Genomic DNA, 23,436 nt, shown 5'->3' with positions numbered 1-23,436 from the left:
ATGTTTCAGTGGATGGGAATTTTCATCCAAAATAGAGTGCGAAGAAATCCTCACGGAAATATCTCAAGGAGTCAAATTATGCAAAGCGGCCTACATAGAGAAAATCCCCAAGGATCTAAATCCTATGAAATTCTTCTAATAAAACAAGCCATATGAATATAACGAACGTGCATTTACTTTCTGAAAATGAGTATTTTACCAATAGAAAAAAGAACAATGCCTCTCGTATTTAGTTCTACTTTAATATCCTTCACAAAGAAACTATAGTTTAATATCTCTAACCTAAATTATTTCATGGAACTTTTCAACTTTCAAATGTTCACTTTTTATAAATGTTCGGTCGCTTTAGTGGGGCGTCCATGTTTCTAAAGAACGCCGTGACTTCTATAAGAAAAGCTGGATCGGGGTGATGTTTAGAAGATTTCTTTTCCTTTTTGCAATGAGAAAAAGGAAAAATGCTCGATACAACTCTCTTAAGTCCATGGACCTGGTTACAATCTTTTTTTGCGGGTTATAATCTTTTTTACCTATGTGGATCTGTGTACTGTTGCTATCTTATCAATATATTAAAAGAAAAAATTCGCAAACCAACACGTGTGAGCCTTGCCCACGGCGTTGTCTTTAAGGTCAAATTTTAGTCTTGATAGTCAATATTTTATGTAAAGGGTAATATCTTAATATTAAGTTGACATGAACTGCATCTAGCTTTTTGAACAGCACGATTCTACTCGAGAAATCAAGAATGCGCACATTCAAAAGGTTTTTTTGTTGTTGAAAATGTCAAGGCGAGGCGAACAACCCGTTGCAGCACAACATTTGATAATTATCACCGCCATAGGCAGCACCGTAACTACAAGAATGTCCCGAGCTGTGACACCTATAGGAAGGTAACGGTACATGAACACCGTCGCCATCATCAGATCCAACCATATAAATCAGATCATGGATTTATTTATTTCTGAAACGAAGGCAATTTTTTTTGCCTCGTCCATTAATTAAGAAGAAGAGAGTTACCCGGTTAATTTACGAAAAACGGGCTAAAACCATTACAAACTTGGCCACCACCACCGCTGCTATGCACCGCCAACAATGAAGAAAGTCCGAAGACAGTGCAATGGAGCTCGGCCGCCATCACCACTGCTAGGCACAACCAATGAACACCAGACCTAGGGTTTTCACCTCAAAACTCGATATTTGGTACTTGAAGAGTAACACAAAAAAACTCGAGACAGTGCAATGGAGCTCCCCACCAGTGCTAGGCACAACCAATGAACACCAGACCTAGGGTTTTCACCTCAAAACTCGATATTTGGTACTCGAAGAGTAACAAAAAAAAAACTCAAGACAGTGCAATGGAGCTCCCCACCAGTGCTAGGCACAACCAATGAACGTCAGACCTAGGCTTTTCTCCCCAAAACTCGATATTTGGTACTCAAAGAGTAACACGAAGAATGAAACCCACGGGGTTGCCGCTTCCAACTAGCCACAAAATTGTAAACCGTTCAATGATGGAATGCATGCGTACCAGCTAAAAATGAACATCGTGAATCCAAGCATTACGCCCACGGAAAACAAAGCACAACAACGGCAAACGATAACCGTTCTCGTTGTCAATATTCCAGAGCCAGCCGGGCCTGCCCATAGTTCAATAGTGACATACCCCAAACAAAACAACAGGCGGCAAACGAGTCATGATTAAAGCACAGCACAGTTAGTTCACGCACTGATGGTGCCACATCCAAGGCAGGCACCGTCCAAACAAAACAAACAGCTCCGTCCTGGACGAGTACTCGCAGCGCAACCCGGCACTGCATTTCACAGCTTATGGATACATCTACTACGGATTTGGACAGGGTACAAGGATAGAGTAACAGCGGGGCACAATATAGAGGCGGCGCGCCTTCGCTCTAGCTTACTTACTCCATGGATCGGTCAGGCTTATTAGCTGCTGGCGGCTGACGGTCGTCCTTTTGGCCCCCCGACGACGACGAGGAGCCGACCTTCCTGAAAACCCTGCCACCAAACAGGTCCTTCCCGAGCCTCCCCTTGAAGGGGAACTGCTTCTTGAAACGGTTCCGGAACAGCGAGCCGCTGCGCGCTGGCGCCAGCGCAGACTGATTTCTCTTCAGCACATGGTCGCTACGAGAAGGGTTTGCGCTGCTGCTGCTACCACCCGCATCACCAGAAGAAAAGCGAATGCCATGATTCCTGCGGGCGGATCTGAGCGCAGCGTGAAGAGGCTCCGAGAATGATACACATCCTTCACTGTCGGGAGCTCGCGTGCAAAGCGGGCAAGGTGGTTCATGGGCTTCGCTCTTCGGAGTACTTTCCTCCAGGCAGTCTGCGTGGAAGACGTGTCGGCATGGGAGGACTGCTGCTACTGGCATATTGGTATTTCGAACTATCCGGTTTGAGCTCCATGGCGACTTCTGCCTGAGGAATCTCTCGCATAAGCCACATTTCAGGAAACTCGTTGAACTTGTTGGGGATCTTTGGGAGTCAATGCTGATATGGTCTGAAATGTCAATGGCATCACCATCATATCCAAAATCATAGCTGCTAGCACTGCTCCATCTGAATCCTTCCCTCCTAGAGCTCGTGTTCGGCTCAGGAGAAGCCTCCATCTTCCGAAGTTCACTCAGTGTGTCATGGAACTTGAGCTCAGGACTCGCCAAACTGCGCCTCCACACAGGAGAAGCCAGGCTGTCATCACTCGGTGTGGTACGCCCAGCATTACTAGCCTCAGCCACCCCCGAGGCTTCTGCTTCTGACGCTGGATTGCGGAACACTAGCGGGTAGACTGGTGTTGACATAAAGGATCGCCTTCCCAGATGATTGCGAGGTAGATGTGAAGCTGGTCGTTTACCAGAAGATGCCAGCTGACTTGTTTCTGAGAATGGGGATGCAGAACTGAAACTGCTCACAGCAGTTAAATGTCTCTGCAGCACACAATGAACAAAAAAAAAATCAGCACTAGGACACACCTATGCTTATTTTGGTTAAAAGCATGCTAGCTGACAGAGAACTAGGGGGATTAAGTAAACGAAAATAAAATGGAGCTTACCTCGCTGGATTGGAGATCGGAACTTTCAGGCTTCGGTCCTGGTCCCAAAGAGTAGAGAAACGGTTAATTAATCAGGAAGCTAACAAAGAAACACTAGCACTATAGTAATGACTGATCAGTAATCATGAACATGGATGAAAGAAAATTTCAGGTGTTGCAGGGGTAGCTGTTTCCACGTGTACCACTGAGCGTTGATGCCCATGTATACGGTTAATATTTTTTGCCAAAATTTCCAATGAAACCAATTGACAAAGTAAATGGTGCTGTATGAAAACTGATACAATTAGAAACCGAGTAACTAAATCTGCAAAACCAGCTCTCATAATGTGACCCTGAATCACATCAAAATGTAATTCGTCAATGAACTTGTATTTCATCCAATTAGGGCATGTGTTTACCAAGTTTCTTACTATGCAATTCTTCAATAAACTTGTATTCATCCGAATATGGGTACAAATTTACTTTCTTCATGCCATACTCATCTCACCTTGACATGGGAATAATATTCTTTGGGTTCAGATCATGTTGAAAATTTATGCTAGACAAACCAGACATAATACTTACAAAGCACCTTTGATACAGAAGACTTTGTACTGTTTAATGAAGCATTCCATGTATGAACGGGACAAGACACAATATCCCACAAAAACATTAAGAACTTGGGAAGACATCAAGAGTGTAGCAGGATCTTTTCGGAAATAATTAGACCATCCAAATGGCGCTACATATAGGCAAATTACCATATGAACAGGCAGATGAATCAAGCACTTATTGACTGTTGAGACAGTGATTCACAAGCCATGTTTCAAGTACTATTTGCAAGGAAAGCCAGGCAATTCAGCAAATTTCTTTCGTACTAACACCAAAACAAGCCTATGTTACAACATAATGCAATGCTTCCAAATGTGTTTACGATGCAGTTACTATCATGTTAATTTTTTCAGTGACAGCCTCCATTCATTATACTGTGAAGAGATATGCATATTACACAAATACAAACATGGCAAGACAGCATCCACGGTATGTAATCAGGAACAAGTATATATATACCTCCTCCAGGTGTAGAGAACTCGCCAAGATCAAATCTTTGCAGAGAGGGTGTCCAGCGTGGAGCCTGAAGGCTGTCAACAGGACTACCAAAATAAGAAAGTGCTCCATCAGATACAGAGTGGTGGTGATTCAGGTACTGGTCACTGCCAAATGCACTTCTACTTCCTTTACTATGTGATGATAGTGATGACACATAAGGTGGATGATCGTGTGGAGCATCAGGAGTCCTATGAGGCAATCCGTCTGATGAGTACATGCAGTCCCATCCCCGCGACGGAGGAGAGAAGCTCGAATTCATCCGCCAACGAGGCTCTGTAGGATCCATGGAACAGTCTCTGCTAGCAGGATTAGACTTTGTCCCATGTGGCCTAGCGGCCACGCAGCAAAGAGCGCCCGTCTTGACTAATTTGCCCAATCACGTGCAAATACTACTAGCTTATTTTTGTTCGACAAATAAAGCTTACTCGCAGCGTCGATAACTTGTTATTTTCAAGTCAAGAGACAGAGGGCTTCAAACAGTGTCACCTGTGGCATTTACAGAACAAGTTAGCAACGACTGAAATAGTTTTTTGTTCTAAATGCAAAGGCTGTTATCTTGATCTACAAAAGGTCACTAACTTAAATACTAACAAGGACCTCATCAAACCCAGAACAAGTCTCTCACATACAAATCAGCATATTCTGCACCAAACAAACATTTTTATGCGTAGTAAAGTTTGAGGTTCACCAGGCTGACTAGTTCTTTCTTTTGTAATTTTCCAAGACTCTTTCCTCCCCCCACTTTAAATATGCTTATGTTTCAAACCCACGAGATTCAACACTACCTCCAATAGCACATAACAGCATGGTGCGCGTGTGTGCAACACCAACCTAGTTCCGAAAGCTGGGGCATACTCGAGGTTCAGTTAAACCCTCAATTTCTTCTGAAAATAAGAGGCTAGTTCAGGGTAACAGCACCAAAATACGTATACTTGAATATGAGCTCGGACAGTCCAATGGCGAATCAATCCAAACCCGGACAGATCTTGGCTCCACGCCAGTCCACAGTCCAGAGGACAGCGGAGGAGGAGGGTTACGCCTACGGGCTACGCGCCAACAGTTCTGGTATACGCCCTATCTGACCTCACCAAACGCCGGCAGCCCCCCCATTCGTCTTCCCCAACTTCTAACCTAATACCTCCTGCTCATCCTTCCCCGCAGCCCCGCCAGCACCCACGGCGACTTCTCCGCCTGGCCGGCACCCCGGCACCGCCGCCCTCGGACTTTTAAACAGGAACTTCCCCTTTAGATTAGAATATTTCAGAACTTTTTCTAATGGAAAAAAAGCATAAGACTTTCGACAAGAAACCCCGATTTTCAACGACGAACTGAAATGTTTCGATTCGATTCGTCTTTCAGCGGGACGCGTCGGGGGGTTCTCACCTGCATGCCACGAGTCTGAACTCCCGATCGAAGCGCCGGTCGGGGGCGGGTGAGCGGCGCGGCGACGCTTGAAGCCAAGGGGGGAACGAGGCGCGCGCGCGCGGAGAGGGTGGGGGCGGGGAGGCGCGCGGCGGGCCTAGGAGCAGCGCCCTCTCCGGCGGCGGGGGCGCGGAGGCGGTGAGCGGGTCCGCGGCGCGTCGGGCGGCGGTGGGTGGCAGTGGGAGGAGGAGGAGGGTGAGGAAGCGGTCGGGATGGGAATGGGAAGCGTATCACCAGCCTTTCCAGAACAGTAATGTGACTCCGTTGGAATGTAGTTTGGGCGCCTCGGGGCCGTGGGATCGAGCCACGGACGGCCCGGATCAGCCAGTGGCGAGATATTTCGGTGCAGGTGCTAGACTTACCAACGAAGGCACAACACCTGACGGGCTCGTGCCGTCGTGCAAGTGCGGTTTAAACGTAGCAGCACATGATTGGTAGAGCCCAACACCGGCGAGAAAGAGGAGAAGGCAAGGGTTTTGATTGCTATGCCTTTTGTTGGTCCACTGATTGGTTCTTGATGAGTATACCATACGATATTATAGCAAGTATTGTTATATTTTCCTTATAAATAATGGCTTTAGAGCATCTATCGGGCGCGTCCGCGGGCACTCCTCAAATTAGCACAACTGCATACGGACATTTCATACTAGATTCTCAAATCCATACAAAAGCATGCAAACGAAATAACCCACGTACTACGTAGATGATCTAGCTACTCCTCGTCGGAGATGTGCACTATCTTCGTGCCCGACTCCGGGTACATGGGCGGTAGCTGCAGCTCCGGCTCCTTCGGTCGCTCCGCTCCGGCCTCCACCTCCTCTATCTCCACGTCGAGTTCGATGAAGAGCGCGTCGGACGCTGCCTGCTCCTGCCGGAGGAACTGCCGGTTGGCCTTCACATAGGCCCCATCCTGGATGGACTCCAGGATGGCCTGCTGCCCTGCCATCTGTGCGGCTTGGGCGACGGCGAACTTCGCCTCCGTCTCCGTCATGTTGAACCTCGGAGCAGGCTGCTCCGCCTCGTCCTCCTTCGACAACGATGAGAAAAGTGTCAGAGGAGTTGTGCGAGCGAGAGAGGTTAAAAATAGTTTGTGCAATTTTGTTCTGTTGATTTAAAGACTAGGAATCGGTTTTAGTGAAGAAAATCTGTTGATAGTTCTTAGGGCATCTCCAATGCCGCCCCTCAAACCGTCTGCACACGTCCGGACAGAGCTGTCCGGACGTAGTTTGAAATCCAAAACGGGTTGGTATTTGCCCACGGACGTGGACGCTTGTACGTATTCCCGCAAACCATACACAAAATTGGCGGGGGGGGGGGGGGGGGGTTGCGGGCTTCCGGACCTCACCACGTAGGACTCCGGTACCCCTAGCCCCACTCAAATCCCCTCTTGGACCACATTTCTTCCACTCCGCACGTGCTTCCCCTTTCTCAGCATGTGCACCCTCCTCGCCCGCTGCCACCATTGTACCTCTCCAGCCGCCGCCCAGGCATTGCCGAGCCCGTAACCCAACCCACGTGCCTGCCCACGTTAGACTACGCCGCCGTGCACCCTGGATCCGTCTGCAGCCAGGTACCCTCCGCCCCTGCCGATGATGTCCATGGCGGACACTACGCCCAACAGGTGTTCGATCAAATGCCACTGAGCTTTCTTTTGACCTTCTCGTTGTTTCCTAGAGTAAGCACGATGGTGGGGTACTTGGTGATGGAGGATGAGCTGATGTGCGATGCGTGTTTAGTCCTATCTACGGACTTTGTAGGCATGAGACATGGGGCTCAAACTTTTGGCAAAACATGCATTCTTGGTTTCATGTGCAAAAGCACTTCGCGCTCCTATGACTTGGACGTGATCCATGAGACACAATGCGAAGTTGCTAGCCCATCAATGCTACACCATCTTCAACTCCGTCATGAAGTATCGTAGTGCGATTACACAATCGGAGAGAAGACCACCAGGTGCGTCAATCATGGAGATAGTAAGTTTTGCTTCTTGTTGCTCTACATGTTAGTCAATTCATTGATTCACTCAATGTTGCAACTTGGTAATCATCACATTGTATAGTCCAGACATGCTGCCATGTTGTATCACAGAACCGAGGGCGGGCCATTTACGTTAATATAATACATTGTTGGATGAAACTCAAGGGGCATAGTGTGTGTATCAACATGTGTGAATTCCGACTCGAGTATCATTGATTTTGGAGTCGATGAGTTCGAAAAAAATTGTTGAACATCCGGTTACCTCTTTTTTTATGAGAAACTTTCAATCTATTCATATTTAATCATGGCAGTACAAAGAACATCAGAGGTAATAAAAATTACAACCAGGTTCGTGGACCATCTAGCGATGACCACAAGCATTGGGGCAAGTCAAAGGCGCGTCGCTGTCATTACCCCTCCCTCGCCGAAGCCGAACAAACTTTGTTGCACTAGACAGTCGGGGAAGTCGTCGTGCTAAGGCCCCATAGGACCGGCACAACAGAGTAGCAACCATCGCCGATGAAGAAAGTCGTAGATTGGAAGGATGAAATATGTAAACATCCGAACGAAAACCGGTTCCAAACAGACCCACCGAAGACCAACGCCTACCGGATCTCCTGAGATCCAACAGAAACACACCTCCACACACCCTCCGACGAAGCTAGACGACCATCGAGACGTGGATAAAACGTGGGAGACATTACTTCTATTGAGCGACATCACCGCCGCCACATAGCCCCAACCAAGACACTAAACCTAACAAGAACGAGAACAGGGTCCCTCCCGACAACGGGAGGGGGGGGGGAGGTCCTCCGCACCTCCATGGCCCAAAGGCATTGGAGATGAAGCGGACCGGCGGCGACGCCGCGGGAGGAGGAGGAAAGCGTGAGATCTTTTCTTGTGAAGGAGGAAAGAGAAGGCGTAAGGAATATATTTAAACTATTGTTGTACTAGGGATATTTACATGTTATTTATGGATGAATTTTGCTTTTTTTACTATAAGTATTTTGAGTGTTACGGATTAAAAAAACAAATGTAGACGTTTAGGGGATCAGTTTTTTTTTTGGGTGGCAAGGTTTAGGGGAAAAGGTTGAATGACATGCTCTTATATCCATGTCCGCAGACGAGTCCGGACGTAAATAGTGTGTCTGTTTTATAAGATGGCGATTGAAGATGCTCTTATTTTTCTTACTGTGACCATAGTTAGTGAATGTGTGGGTTATAAGGAGTTTTGCTAATGCTCATACGCAGACTAGTTTATTGTTGGCTCATAGGCTAGCGTTTTCCTAGTATTCTTTTGAACACGCGTTTTCCCTGTATTGATCGGCTCCTTTGCCTGGCATAGCAAAGCGAAACGGCACGGGTAGTTGTCAGTTGTTGTCACGTATACACTACATGTATTTGAACTTGCGCCGTGAGCTCGGTTTGGTCACCGTACTTCGAAATACGGTCACTTTGTACGATGGGACGTGATTATACGGTCACTGTTCACCGTACTGAGCTGGTACGCCGCCGTTTTGACTAGTCCACGGGCGCCACGTAGGCGTGTGGGGGGATTACTTATTTGAACAACACATTTAGGGGGGGTTATGTGTAAAAATGCAGTCAGCTCACAATCCCTAGCTCAGTTCCCCTGTTATCCAAAATCCCTAGTTTTGTTCCCCTCGCAGCGCTCGTCGCCGCCGCCGCCCACCGCTCGCCATCGCCATCGCCATCGCCCAGCGCTCGCCGCCGCCCATTGCCTTCGTCCTCGTCGCCCGCCATGTCCAGCAGCAGTTCTGCCCGATCTGGACGTCGCGAGAGGACAGTGGTGGTGCCGCTCATCTCATGCCCTCGCTGCGGCTGCCAAGTGAGGTTCTACGTGTCCAACACGGAGGAGCATGACGGATGGGTGTTCTACAGATGTGTGAACGTAAGCATCCCTTGACCTGATTGACTTGATTTCACTTGTTCAAATTTTCTGATTTTTCTTGATTTTGAGTTTGTAGCAAGGATGTGTTTTCTGGCATTGGGAGAGGGAATACGTGGCCTACCTTGTAGATCATCGTTTTCTTGTTGGGCATGAAGCTGTTGATGCAATTGGAGCAACAGAAGATAGGAGGGAACATCTTGAGAGAGAAAGAGAAGAAAGAAGAAGGGTTGCAGAGAGAAATGCATGTCAGAGGATAGGTATGCAGATGCAGGAACAGCCTGGAGCTAGCATGAACATCACTAGGGCAGAAGCTCGTGCACTTCTTAATTTAGGTGTGCAGATGATGTTATTGTTGAAACTGCTGCTTGGTGGTGTATTGGTGCTTGTTGTGCTATGTGTCATGCTGCTGATGAAGAAATGAAGCTGGTAGCTCTGATGAAGTGTGGTAGCTTCAAGTAGACCTAGTGGTAGTAGTAGTTGATGAAGAAGTGAAATGTCAGTATGATGGTTGTAACAGTTGATGTATGAATTGGTAGCTCTGATGTATGAACCTTTTATATGATGGTTTGTCTCTGAAGTTCAATAAATTGTTGATGGAATGACTCTGTTGTATGAACTAAAATCACTGTCAATTTTAGTAGTATGATCCAACTGCATATTAGCACAAAATGATCATGTAAACTGTTGTTGAACAAAATGATCCAAGTAAATGCAAGCACAAGTATGATAGCAAACATGATCATTGGTTCCTGACATGTATATATAGCAAATAGCTAACACATAAGTACAAAAGATCATTGGTTTTTAAGATGGCCAAAAGATCATAGGTTCCTGACATAACTTGAAAGAAAGCAAAATGACTAGTTCCTGAAGATGGCCAAAAGGACTAGTTCCTGAAGATGGCCAACATGATTCATATTTTACATAAGATGGCCAAAAGGACTAGTTGTCTAACATTCTCTAGCACTAGTCCCTGAAGATGTCAAACATGCTTCCATTCTTCTCAAGCCCTGAGCTATGGTGCTCCTCTTGAACTGTTCTGTTTCCCAGTTTTTTCTTTGCAGCAGCAGCTGCTTTATCTGCCATCTTCTTTGCAGCAGCTGCTTGCCTGACTTGTTCCTTTTTTGCATTAGCTGCTTGTCTCTCTGCCATCTTCTTGGCAGCAGCAGCCTCTTTCTGGGCTAACTTCTCAGCGGCTAGTTTCTCCTTTTTCTCTGCAGCAATTTGCCTATGTGTCTCTTGGATAATTTGCCTTGTTTCTGCAGCTGTCTGCTTTAGGATGGCCTGAACTTCTCTTTTTTGAGCAACTGCCTCCTTCTTCCTTGCTGCATCTTGTGCTTTCTTCTCTCCTACCTCATGCCTCTTCCTGGCAGCTTCTTCTGCTTTCTTCATTTCTGCTTCCCTTCTAGCTGCTAGAACAGCTTGCTTCTTGTCCTCCAGCTCCTTCTCTCTTTGTGTCTTCATGGCCAACAACTTCTTAGCAAGATCACCATGTGTAACTGTGCTGCTGCTTGGCTGGGAGTGGTTGAGCATATGCTGTGCATTGACTAAGAATGCAGACTCTGGTACTGGTGTTTGTTGTATGATTCTTGGCAAAGGCCTCTGCACATGTCATGAAAAAGTTTTAGTACTTAAGATTCTTGGCAAAGGCCTCTGCACATGTCAAGAATATAGTAGTACCTGCTCAAGAATAGAGTCTATCATAAGATCATCCACGGGTGGGGCTCTTTGTGTTGATGCTTCCTCCTGGTTCTAATCAGTAGGGAAGGGAAGTGATCAGTACTATTTGATATTAACAAATGTTGTTAGCAAAACAAGAGATAAAGTTCATAATGTACCTGGGTTCTCACTGGTCCCTCTTCTTGCACAGTCTCTTGTGTTGTTTGTGCTGCTTGTGGAACATTCTCTTCTGCTGCTTGTGCTTCAACTTGTGCATTTGGAGGTGGCAGGCCAACCTTAAGATATTTACAACCTTTCCTGTTGTGGTCTGGCTCACCACAGTAGGAGCAATGCATTATGACACCATGTCTGGACATTCTCTTCCCTCCATTACTGCATATGATCTCTTCTGCTGATTTCCTTCTACTCTTGCAAGGTCTTCCCACATGTTTTGTGTACTCTGGTGGCAATATTGGGGGCCCATTCATCTTCTCCCACTCTGTGATATCTTTGCAAGGATAAATTATGTTGCTGTAGGCCTTCTTGAACATTGCCACTGAGTAGCAACTATCCACCAATGTTATGGGGTTAACTCTCTCATTTCTGCAGCATGCAATGACATGTATACATGTGACTCCATTTTTTTGTCATCTCATGCAACTGCAAGACTTGGTGTGTATGTCCACAATGTAGTCTGTTCCTCTATCACCTACTTGAAATACTCCATCTCCTGACTCATATACATAACAAGTGTTTGCCAGATCTTTGAGCTTCTCAACCATCTTCTTTATTTAGGGCATGTAACTCCTTGCATCTTCTCACCCTCAAGTTGTTTGGTGTAATGCCTACTAGTCCACTGTTGTTTGATCCTCTCAAACATTGATAGGATTGGCAATTCTCTTGCTTCTAGGATGTACCTGCAAGCAAGACACAATGGGAACCATAGGCGAAACAGGACAAACTAGGAAGGGAATCATTAGTATCTGAAGGTAAAAAGTAGAATGTTTCTTACTTGTTGAAGACCTCACATAGGTTGTTCAGCAAAATATCACACTTTGGTATGTCACTCTGGAATGCCCTGACCCAAGTCTCTGGTTCTAATTCTTTCAACCACTTGTATGCATCCTCATTGAGTTCCTTCATCTCATTCATGTACTGCTCATATTTGATTGTTGTTGTGCTTCTTGCAATCTTCCACAACTGGTTCTTCAGTGCATCACCTTTGTACAGCTGCTGGAAATTCTTCCACATATGCCTGACACAGAACCTATGTTCTGATTCTGGAAACACATCATTCACAGCATTGATAAGCCCCTTTTGTTTGTCAGACATAATGGTCCATGGTGAGGTGTTGATGATACCAAGATCCATCTTAAGCCTCTCAAGAAACCAAACCCAGTTTGGCATGTCTTCCACTTCCACAACACCAATGGCAATTGGGAAAAATACAATTATTAGGATCTATGCCAACTGCCACAAGTAACTGACCCCTATATCTAGTTTTTATATGACACCCATCTATGAAAATCACAGGCCTGCATCCTTGAAGGAAACCTCTTTTACAAGCATCCAGACACATGTATGCTTTGTTGAACCTAGCTTTGTCATCAAGTGACAGGAAAAATGAACTACCTGGGTTGCTTCTCCTTACCTCATTTCCATAATCCCACATCAACTTGTATTGTCCTTCTTCATCACCATGAATTATCTTCATGGCCAACCTCCTTGCCCTTTGTAGCTTAGTCCTACTTGGTGTCATATGCCATTCTTTCTGTACAACTCTTGAGAAGTTCCTCAAGTTCATGTCCTGATCTGCCTTGAAACTCTCAAGATATTTCCTTGCAAGAAATGGTGCAGTAAATGCTTTGATCTTCCATTTCTTGCAACATGTATTCTCTTCCACATACTTCTTGACCATGAAGCATTTAGTCCTACTGTCATATGATGCCCATAAATACCAAGTGCAATCCTCATCACATACTGCCTTTACTCTCTTCTTGTCATTCACTGGCAACTTCACATCCACTCTGTTTTTGCAGCTATACTCCTTTATAGCTTTCCTTAACAATTCAACATTCTCAAATACTTGACCCACATGAAACTTTGGACAATGCAGGTCCTCCTTTCTGAAAGCTCTAAACTTGGTCTGAGTTTCATCATCTGAATCTGGTGCCCACAAGTCCTCACCTTCTGATTCATAATCAGACATGAGTTCATATTTTGCTTGAGGACCTTGTTTGACCTGTCCTGCATGTCCCCCTTGCACCTTATCCTTTGACTGCACTGGCTCATCTTCATCCACATTGTCTGCATAAAGATCATCATCCCCATCACTGATCTCAAAATCACTATCAAACATATCAGCTGGATCAAAATCACTGTCATCTGAGTCACTGTCTGATGCTGACAACACCTCTTTCCTTCCCCTCTTGGCTGTTCTATCTCTGTCTTCCTCCCTCTCCACTCCATTATTCTCTGCATCTGCTCCACTAGCATCCAACTGTACTCTGTCTGACTCATGCTGTTGTGCCTCAATAGTACTCTCTTGCTGCACATGATCCAAATTGTCTGACTGAATGTTCTCTGTCCTTCTTGCAAAGATAAATGGATTTCCATCATCAACTTCAACTTCTGGATAAACTATTTGAATTGGAATAGGATCTTCTCTTTCTCTATGTGATGGACTACTTCTGGATGCAGGATTGGTAGTACTCTGTTCTTTGGAAGGGCTGAACACTGGTGGCAGATGAGCTCTTGGATTATTGACTACATCATCAACATCCTTGTTAGAATGCAAACTGTCATCATGGTCTAGATAAATATCAAAGAAATGATGGCCTATTGACAGAAATACCATCATTTGATCAGTATCTGCCTCACTCCTAATCTGTCTCAAAGAATTTCTGGTGATGTCAAGGATGGGAATTCTGTAGTATGCTTTTATCTTTCCAGCCATCTCCCATCCTATCTCCTCTACCATATGCTCCACCATGATTGGAGACCATGTTACCCTATCAACTTGATCATACCACACTTCATGTCCATTGACATAACTTCTGTTGCTTCCTTGACCCATGAAAAAAACCATGATGAAATAGCACTGAAAATTTGTCACTGCGTGCTCCTGTTACAAAAAAGCACACAAATTGAATATAGCCACCAATAACTGTAACAAACTTGACAAAAATTGAACCTTTTATGTGAACCTTAAACCCTACAACAAACCCCCAATTCTTCCTCGAAAACCCTAGCACACATTCTGAACCCTAGTACATGAGCGACTACACAATTCAGGACAAATTATGTACACCAATGAATAACAAACGTAATTGCATGTGGAATCAAACCTATATTCCACTTTTCAAACCGTGGCAAAAACCCTACCAGAAACCCCCAAATCGGTTAACAAAACCCTAGATTTTCTTCCAATGTGGGCAAGTTCAACAGAAAACTTGGACAAACTGAATCGAATCTCTACATAACTCGATTTGATGTCAAATAGACCAGAATTTTGCACTTACTGTACTGGGGGGCAGGGGCTCCATCGGGGCGACGAATTGCAGCCATGGCGGCGCCGCCTTGCCTTCACCACGGTCGCGAGACCCTCCTCCGCAGCCGATCCTTCCGACACCGAAAATTGCCGCCGACCCCTACATCGGCGATCAACTGCTCCCTCCTCGGCCGCGTCGTCGCCTCCACCCACCAAAACGATGAGACAGGGGAAGCGGAGAGACATGGGAAGTGGAGAGGTGGGAGGGCGACCAGAGATTGAAACAAAGACGGGAGTTTTTTTGTAAATTGGCCACCACTTCGCTTCTCCAAACGACACGTGGCGTGGGGTCTGGTCAACAGGTGGTCAGCCGGCGACGTACCAGCTCAGTACGGGGAACAGTGACCGTATAATCACGTCCCATCGTACAAAGTGACCGTAGTGACCGTATTTCTAAGTACGGTGACCAAACTGAGCTCGCGGCGCAAGTTCAAGTACATGTAATGCATTTTACTCTAGCCATTTCTACACATGTTCACTTGTGCGGCCCGTCCTACGAGGTTATGGCCACACACACCCGCGTGCGGGGCTCATGAGATTCGGCTGGATAGAACAAGACAAAATGTTCAAAGCGGCAGGCCTTCTTCACGCCCACCCACCCGTGACCGTGAGCGACAACACCGAACAACTCTGCGTGGGCGGAACCGCTCTAGCACATCCACGCCGCACGCCGCACGCCTCCCTTCGGCAACACACGCACGCGGCACGCCCATGTTTGTCATCGTTACATAAACTTTCGTTTCGGGTTTTCCATTCTTCTTGCAGTACTATATACGAAGCAAAATAGATGAATCTACATTCTGAAATATGTCTATATATATCATATCTAAAGAAGGCTTGTATTTAAAAACGAAGGGAGTAGAAATAAACGGAGGGGCGTCAGACTTCACCATTTTCGTGCCAGAACCTTGCCCTTGCGGTCCACGGAGCGGCAGTGGTTGTCCTCCATGTAGGCGTCCACTGCTGGAGGGGCGTTGTCATCGTGAACAATACTAGTACGAAAAGTCTAGAGTTTAGGAGTGCTATGGATATGAGTGTGTTATTTCGCAAAAATAATAATAATATGAGTGTGTTATGTAAAAGAGTGTGTGTGCCTGAATGGAAGCACACCCGACGACACACGAGCTTAATCAAGCTCGTGACGTGGCGGAGCCATGTGCGATATGCACATTTAGCAACATAAAAATGTTGAATCAAAAAAATGTAAAAGAGTGTGTGGTGAGAGAGTTGAAACTGTATTAGGCATAGATGGGTCTACTGTTCATGTAACTGAAGAAGTAGATGGGGTGAGGAAGAGGTCTAGGACAGGAGGAGAGAATCAGTAGGGGATGGAAAAGATATAGGAGATAATACCAAGGAAGCTATTGGCGTTGTGGCTGCCGGTCAACTGACGGGCGCGAAGAAGGTCGCCCGTCAGGAGCCATGAAAATGATTTGCTAGAACTGCCGAGGTTTGGGTCAACCTCGGATAGTCGAAGAATTGGTGTGCCTCACAAAGACACATCGACCCAACGTTATCTTTTTTTTTCCGGAAACAAGGCAAAATAAAGAGTATGTTGAGAGTTTGCATTATCATCTGAGTATGAAAAATGTGTTTACTATTTCTGTTCCAGGCAAAGGAGGTGGATTAGTGGTCTTTTGGGATGACTTTTATACTTTGGAATTGAACAAATATGGAGATCATTTTATTGACATGTACATTTGCAATGGTGCTAGCAGTAAGTGGAGAAACACTTTTGTGTATGGGGAAAGAATCAAAGGTATGTCATGTGGGAGCTTCTAAGGCGAATTAAACCGCTTGGGGTCTGGTATATGGTTTTATGGCTGGAGATTTTAATGAGGCAATGTGGCAGAATGGACACTTTTCTCGGATCAAGCGGTCTTTGAACTTATGGCTAATTTCCGTGAGATTCTATCTGAGTGCAATTTATTCGACTTGGGCTTTTACGGAGTTCTTTGGACTTATAATAATAAGCAGGATGTCAATAAAAATGTGAAGGTGCAACTTGACCGAGCGGTGGCGTGCCCACAATGGTCGTCTATTTTTCCTAACAGTAAGGTCTTACATATTGTCAGCTCCATGTCAGATCATTGTCCTATTCTTATTGAAATGTTGGGGGCTCCTCGCTCCGAAAAAATTGTTAAACAGTTTAAGTATGAACCATACCACGAAAGAGAGGATGCAACACTGAAAGATCAGATCGAATCGTGTTGGAATAATTGTCCGCTCGTGAATGATCTGGGAGATGTGGCAAATAATTTGGACAAGATGATCAAGTCTCTTCATGGGTGGAGTAAGGTTCATATTAGATATCTGCCTAAAAAGCTTGAATATGCTTGTAGAAGATTAAATGTGTTATTCAAAAGAAATGGTTTTAATGCAAGTGTGGAGAGGAAGAAAATCCTTGCAGAGATGGATGAGCTTCTGATCAAGGAAGAAATCATGTGGAAGCAGAGATCATGTTTGAACAAAATGAAATGAGGGGACAAAAACACACAAAAAATCATAGAAATGCCACATGGAGATCTAAGAAGAACAATATTTCTGCTATCAGAAGAAGCGATGGGTCTCTCTCAAAGGATTTTGCGGAAATTAAAGGTATCACAAATTCGTTTTTCAAGGACCTCCGCAACACTATGATCAATCTGTCACATATTATTTCGCTTGTGAAACCGGCGGTGAATGAGGATATGAATAAAGATCTCTGCAAACCTTTTTCTAAACAATAAATTAGCAATGCTCTCTTTCAAATTGGGTCGTTGAAGGCCCCAGGGCCAGATGGGTTTCCAGCTGGGTTTTTTCAAAGAAATTGGGGTTTACTCAAGGTGGATATTGTTCGTGCTGTCCAGCAGTTCTTTATTTAGGGAAGTATGCTAGAGGGGATAAATGACACAACTATTGTTCTTATTCCTAAAATTAAGAATCCCGAGTCGATAAAATATTTTTGACCTATTAGCCTATGCAATGTCATATACAAAATTATCTCCAAGTGCCTTGTCAACAGACTAAGACCTCTGCTGGATGGTATGATCTCTATTACCCAAAGTGCTTTTATCTCTAGAAGATTAATTTCAGATAATGCTCTTCTCAACTTTGAATGCACGCACTCGTTGAATACATTGAAAGATTCTCGTGGCGAATACCGTGCATATAAGCTGGACCTAGCTAAAGCATATGACCGTGTCGACTGGAAGTTCCTGGAATGTATGCTCCGAGCATATGGTTTTGATCCAATCTGGATTAAATGGATTATGACCTATGTTACCTCAATGAAATTCTTTATGCGTTTTAATGGCCAGTTACTAGAGCCTTTTCATCCTTCACGTGGTCTGAGGCAAGGGGATCCATTATTGTTGTACTTATTCCTCTTTGTGGCTGAGGTCCTCTCGGTGTTACTCAATGATGCATCGGCAAGAGGGGTTATCCAATATTTCCGGCTAAACAGACTTCATTAGGTATATCTCATTTATTATTTGTTGATGACAGTCTCCTAGTTTTTAAGGGTTCTCTCGAGAAAGCTTTGGCCATTAACGATATTTTGACGGCTTATGAGGAGGGTACATGCCAATTATTAAGTCCGGACAAGTGTTCCATTTTAATTGGCAAAAAGTGTTCTATTGAGATACATGTGTCTATCCTGGTTATCCTTAAAATCACGAGTGATAGGTTTGAGGATAAATATCTTGGCTTGCCGGTTCCAGAAGGTTGCATGAAGGCTGGCACATTTCAATATACAACATATAAAGGGAAACACTTATAGACGGTGCACCGGCCGAAGTTTCGGCCGGCCGCACGCGCAGCATTCGATCCCATCACAATCGTATGCCCCGTGACTCCACCGCATGCCCAGTTTTTTTCTCTCTGTCTGTCTTATCTTCTTCTTTCCACCTCCCTCCCTTATCCTCTTCCTTCTTGTGTCTCCCATCCCCTCCATGGCTCCATCTCTCTCTCTTTCTTCAGCGAGAGAAATCTCCCTCCATGAGATTCAGCACCAGCCGCTGCTACTTGGAGCCAGCCATGGCCGCTCACCCAACCCCCTCGCCTCTCCCATCCTTGTTATTTTGGCTGCAAAAAAGAGTGAGAGGAGTTCCCGTGGTGGCTGCGCCACATCGACAGTGGGCTGCATCGATGGTGAATCGACGGCTCCTGCGTCGACCAGCTCCAGTGGTGCTACAACCAGCGGTCAGAAATCTTGGAACCATGGCTTCCAGATGTTGGAACCACGGCTGCAAATCTCGACGCGCCCTCACCGCTGATGGCAACCTTTTTTGTTGGAACCCGTGTGTGTTTTTGCTGGAACAAGCTGTTTTTTTGCTACAATCGTCACCGGGAGCTTTTCCTGCTGACTTTGATTTGCTGGAATCAGCTTTAGTTTTTGCTGGAACCTAGTAATTATTTGCTTCAACCGACAATGAAAGATTTTTTTGCTTCCAGATTTTTGTTGCTTGGCACTTCGACCCGCGGCGAGCCAGAGGCGGCGATGCTATTGATGTTGCAACCATGGTCACTGTGGGCTGGAACCGGCCGGCGGCAGAGTTGCGACCATCATGACCATGGCGAGCGCTACTCTGTTTTCTACTGCATTTTGGCGATGATGATTTTTGCTACAACCGTAATGTCTTTTTGTTACAACCGGCGGGATGATTTGCTACATCCAATCATGGCAGAGTTGCACATGAGACGGCGACGGCGATGATTTTTTGCTGCAACCGCCTTCTCTTTTTGCTACGACGGATGTTTTTTTTGCTATATCACTTTCACGACCGACGACCGTCCTTGGCAGAAACACACGCGTCGACGGCGAGGGCCGATGGGCAGCGGACAGGGGCGCTGCAACGATGGAGCATCAACGACCGGGGTTGCAACCGATCGAGGAGGAAGTTTCGATGAAGGGGTGGTCGACGGGATCTCAAACTGAAATCGACGACGAGGGGAGGTTCTTCAGTGAGCACCGTCGCCGGAGATGAGGCGGTCGAGGGCGGCGGCCGACGGCGGAGGGCAGCGGCCGGCGGCGACATGGACGGCCGGCAAGCTGGCTGACGTTTGGGAGATCATGAGGAACTACTCAGGATGATAATACGCCATGGTTTCCTTTTAACTAGCGAAAACAGTTGGGGGAAGAAGGCATCGTGGGGCTATTAGCGAATGAATCGTACGTACCCGGTGTGACCGGCCGAAATTTCGGCTGGCGCACCGGCGCCTATCACTCGCCAAAGATAAAGCTCTTAAGTGGGTTTTGATAACCCACAAGTATAGGGGATCACAACAGTTTTCGAGGGTAGAATATTCAACCCAAATTTATTGATTCGACACAAGGGGAGCCAAAGAACATTCTCAAGTATTAGCAGCTGAGTTGTCAATTCAACCACACCTGAAAGACTTAATATCTGCAGCAAATTATTTAGTAGCAAAGTAGTATGGAAGTAACGGTAATGGTGGGAAAAGTAACAATAGCAGTTTTGTAGCAATTGTAACAGTGGCAACGGAGAAGTAATGAAGTAAAGATTAATATGTGAAAATCTCGTAGGCAATGGATCAATGATGGATAATTATGTCGGATAGCATTCATCATGCAACAGTTATAACATAGGGTGACACAGAACTAGCTCCAATTCATCACTATAATGTAGGCATGTATTCCGAATATAGTCATATGTGCTTATGGAAAAGAACTTGCATGATATCTTTTGTTCTACCCTCCCGTGGCAGCGGGGTCCTATTGGAAACTAAGGGATATTAAGGCCTCCTTTTAATAGAGTACCGGACCAAAGCATTAGCACTTAGTGAATACATGAACTCCTCAAACTACGTTCATCACCGGGAAGTGTCCCGACTATTGTCACTCCGGGGTTGCCGGATCATAACACGTAGTAGGTGACTATTGACTTGCAAGATAGGATTGTCGGTGTCAAAACCGGCGGATCTCGGGTAGGGGGTCCCGAACTGTGCGTCTAAGGTCGATGGTAACAGGAGACGGGGGACACAATGTTTACCCAGGTTCGGGCCCTCTTGATGGAGGTAATACCCTACTTCCTGCTTGATTGATCTTGATGAATATGAGGATTACAAGAGGTGATCTACCACGAGATCGTAATAGCTAAACCCTAGATGTCTAGCCTGTTTGATTCTGATTGCCTCTACGGACTAAACCCTCTGGTTTATATAGACACCGGAGGGGCCTAGGGTTGTACAAAGTCGGTTTATAGAGGAAGGAATCTTCATATCCGAACGCCAAGCTTGCCATCCACGCAAAGGAGAGTCCCATCCGGACATGGGAGGAAGTCTTCTGTCTTGTATCTTCCTGGCCCATCAGTCCGTCCCACGTCACATAGGTCGGACGCCCGAGGATCCCTTAATCCAGGACTCCCTCAATAGCCCCTGAACCAGGCTTCAATGATGATGTGTCTGGCGCGCAGATTGTCTTCGGCATTGCAAGGCGGGTTCCTCCTCTGAATATTCCAAAGTAGTCTTCGAACATAGATAACGTGTCCGGCTCTGCAAAATAAGCTCTGCAAAGAGTATAATATTTGACAAGTCCCATCTACTGACATATTCTGTAATGAGACGCCACGTCTCCGCCCGGTTATTATTTCGAACCGTTTTTAGCCTTCGTGTTTCGAGATGCGGTTTCCATTGGCACGTCTTGTCGAAGTAGAGATCGTGTCCCCTTATTGCGGGATTCTCATCAATACGGGCGTGGGTAATCCAACCGCGCCGTCTGCACGACCCTTGGGGAATAGGCGAGTTTTAAGGCGAGTGGGGAAGCGCTTGATATTCGCTGCCTTTATAAAGGGATAAGGATTCACCCCTTTCACCCATGCCTTCTTTCTCTCTGCCCACCCATTCTCGAGCTCCAACGCCCAAGCTTCCATCCTTTCTGCCTCAAAAAAGGCACTCCGACCATGTCCGGATCCGGAGAGCAGGGCAAGTGGATGGTCTCCTCCGTCACGGAGAAGGACATCACGAAGCTCCGGGAGGCGGGGTACTTGGCCCAGGAAATCGCCCATCGGCTTCCGGCCAAGGGGAAGATCATCCCCACCCCGAAGCCCCACGAAAGGGTGGTGTTCATTCCCCACTTTGTCCGCGGGTTAGGGTTTCCTCTTCACCCCTTCGTCTGCGGACTCATGTTCTACTACGGGCTAGATTTCCATGATCTGGCCCCAAACTCCTTCCTCAACATCTCGGCATTCATTGTCGTGTGCGTGGCCTTCCTCCGCATCCCACCCCACTTCGGATTATGGCTAAAGACCTTCAATGTAAAGCCGAAGGTGGTGGGTGGTCAACACGCGGAGTGCAGAGGCGCTATGGTGAGCAAGATGTCCAACGTCACGTGGCCCACAGGCACCTTTGTGGAGACTGTCAAAGGGTGGTAGCAGCAGTGGTTCTACGTCACAGAGCCCCGCGACACCACCTGGGTCGCGGCTCCCGAATTCAAATTCGGGGCCCGGATGCGGCTCACCCCTGGCTAGAGAAGGGCCTAGACTATGCGTCATCGGACGAGGTGTCCGCGCTGCAGACGCGCATCAGGAGCATGGTGGACAAAAACATCAAGCTTGTCAATGTGGTCCAGGTGATGCTTTTTCGCCGGATCCTTCCTTGCCAATGCCGGACTTGCCATTTGTGGGAGTTCGATCCGGCCGAGCACCAGACCCTGCAGAAGTTCTTCGGTGTTACACACGAAGGCATCTGGAAGGTGCTTTTTAAGACCAATGAGACGTGGCCGAAGACGACCGAGGACTGTGGGTACAACCTGACCCACCCAGCCAGCCAGGTAAGTTTTTCATATTTCAAGGGGTATCCTTCACTTGTACATTCAAGGAAGATGTCTGAGCTTCCCTATCTGACTTTTCAGGGCTGGACAAAGAAGGCAGAGCGGATTCAGTGTCCGGCTCCGCTGCCCGAAAACCCAGCAATCCCTCTTCTGACGAAGATGCTGGTTCCGGCGCCCTACCAGGCGCCGGAGAAGAAGGCCAAGGAGACCAGAAGTGGCCTCCACTGTAAAGGCACTTCAGACGTGATGTCCGAAGACGCCAAAACCCACTCCTCCCCCACCGAGGACGACGACGATGAGGAGGAGGAAAGCAACTCTCCCCCTGAGGGGGGAGGAAGAAAAGGGCGGCCTCCAGGCATCTGGAGGCAGAGGCGTCTAAGAAGGGGAGAGCCTCCCTCGCGGACAAGTCCGCATTGGATACTGATAGCAGCTCGGAGTGGCGCCCCAGGGATAAGCCCCTAGCCGAATCGTAAGCACTCAAAGGCACTGACGCAATCATATATCCAGCTCCTTTACTTCATAGTTTTAACATGTTGAATCATGCACCGCAGTCCGGCTCGTTCCACCTCCAGCGATCCTCATCTTCGGGGAATTCGCTGGATCCCAAGGTGATGGACAGCGGGTCTCCTCCGCCGGCCTTCTCCCCCAAGACTATGGACGATGCTGAAGTATTGTCCTGAAGGACCCTCCCAGCTCGGGGGGAGGCACAGGAGGCCATCATTGTGGCGCCAGAGGATGACACCTCGGCCGCCGGACACATGGGGGAGCAAATCCCCCTGGAGACTGGCGATGGGGGCCATATCCAATTCGGCCCCCAGCCGAATACTATTCCGGAGGCCCATACGACTCCGGAATCAGGCAAGCAGCCTCCTTCGAAAGAAGGAGGTGCACCTATTCCGCCGGTGCCCTTTGTCCATCCAGAGGCACCGGATACTCTACTGGAAGCGCTGCAAAGTGCTTCCATTGTTGAGGAACACTGTATCCTCATGGGT

The 23,436-nt window shown here is 46.8% G+C and overlaps 1 protein-coding gene across 1 annotated transcript; it reads right to left on the bottom strand.

The window, feature by feature from the left end:
* Positions 1 to 1,676: 1,676 nt before the first annotated feature.
* On the bottom strand, positions 1,677 to 5,824 carry LOC109761204 (uncharacterized). Its single transcript, XM_020320011.4, has 4 exons — positions 5,537 to 5,824; positions 4,115 to 4,639; positions 3,065 to 3,102; positions 1,677 to 2,939 (listed from the first exon to the last, which is right to left on the bottom strand). The coding sequence occupies exons 2-4, from the start codon at positions 4,437 to 4,439 to the stop codon at positions 1,917 to 1,919; spliced, it is 1,386 nt and encodes a 461-aa protein (XP_020175600.1). The 5' UTR covers positions 4,440 to 4,639; positions 5,537 to 5,824; the 3' UTR covers positions 1,677 to 1,916.
* Between the last annotated feature and the right edge of the window lie 17,612 nt (positions 5,825 to 23,436).

Source organism: Aegilops tauschii, chromosome 6 (assembly GCF_002575655.3).
Source record: "Aegilops tauschii subsp. strangulata cultivar AL8/78 chromosome 6, Aet v6.0, whole genome shotgun sequence".
Classification (NCBI taxonomy): Eukaryota; Viridiplantae; Streptophyta; class Magnoliopsida; order Poales; family Poaceae; genus Aegilops; species Aegilops tauschii.
This window is presented reverse-complemented; position numbering and strand designations above follow the sequence as displayed.

Excerpts from the sequence above, each read along its gene's own strand:
- LOC109761204 (XM_020320011.4), bottom strand. The coding sequence starts at position 4,439 with ATGGATCCTACAGAGCCTCGTTGGCGGATGAATTCGAGCTTCTCTCCT. Across the intron at positions 3,103-4,114 it reads GTTCTCTACACCTGGAGGAG|GACCGAAGCCTGAAAGTTCC; the intron begins GTATATATATAC and ends CTTTGGGACCAG. Across the intron at positions 2,940-3,064 it reads CCGATCTCCAATCCAGCGAG|AGACATTTAACTGCTGTGAG; the intron begins GTAAGCTCCATT and ends TGTGTGCTGCAG.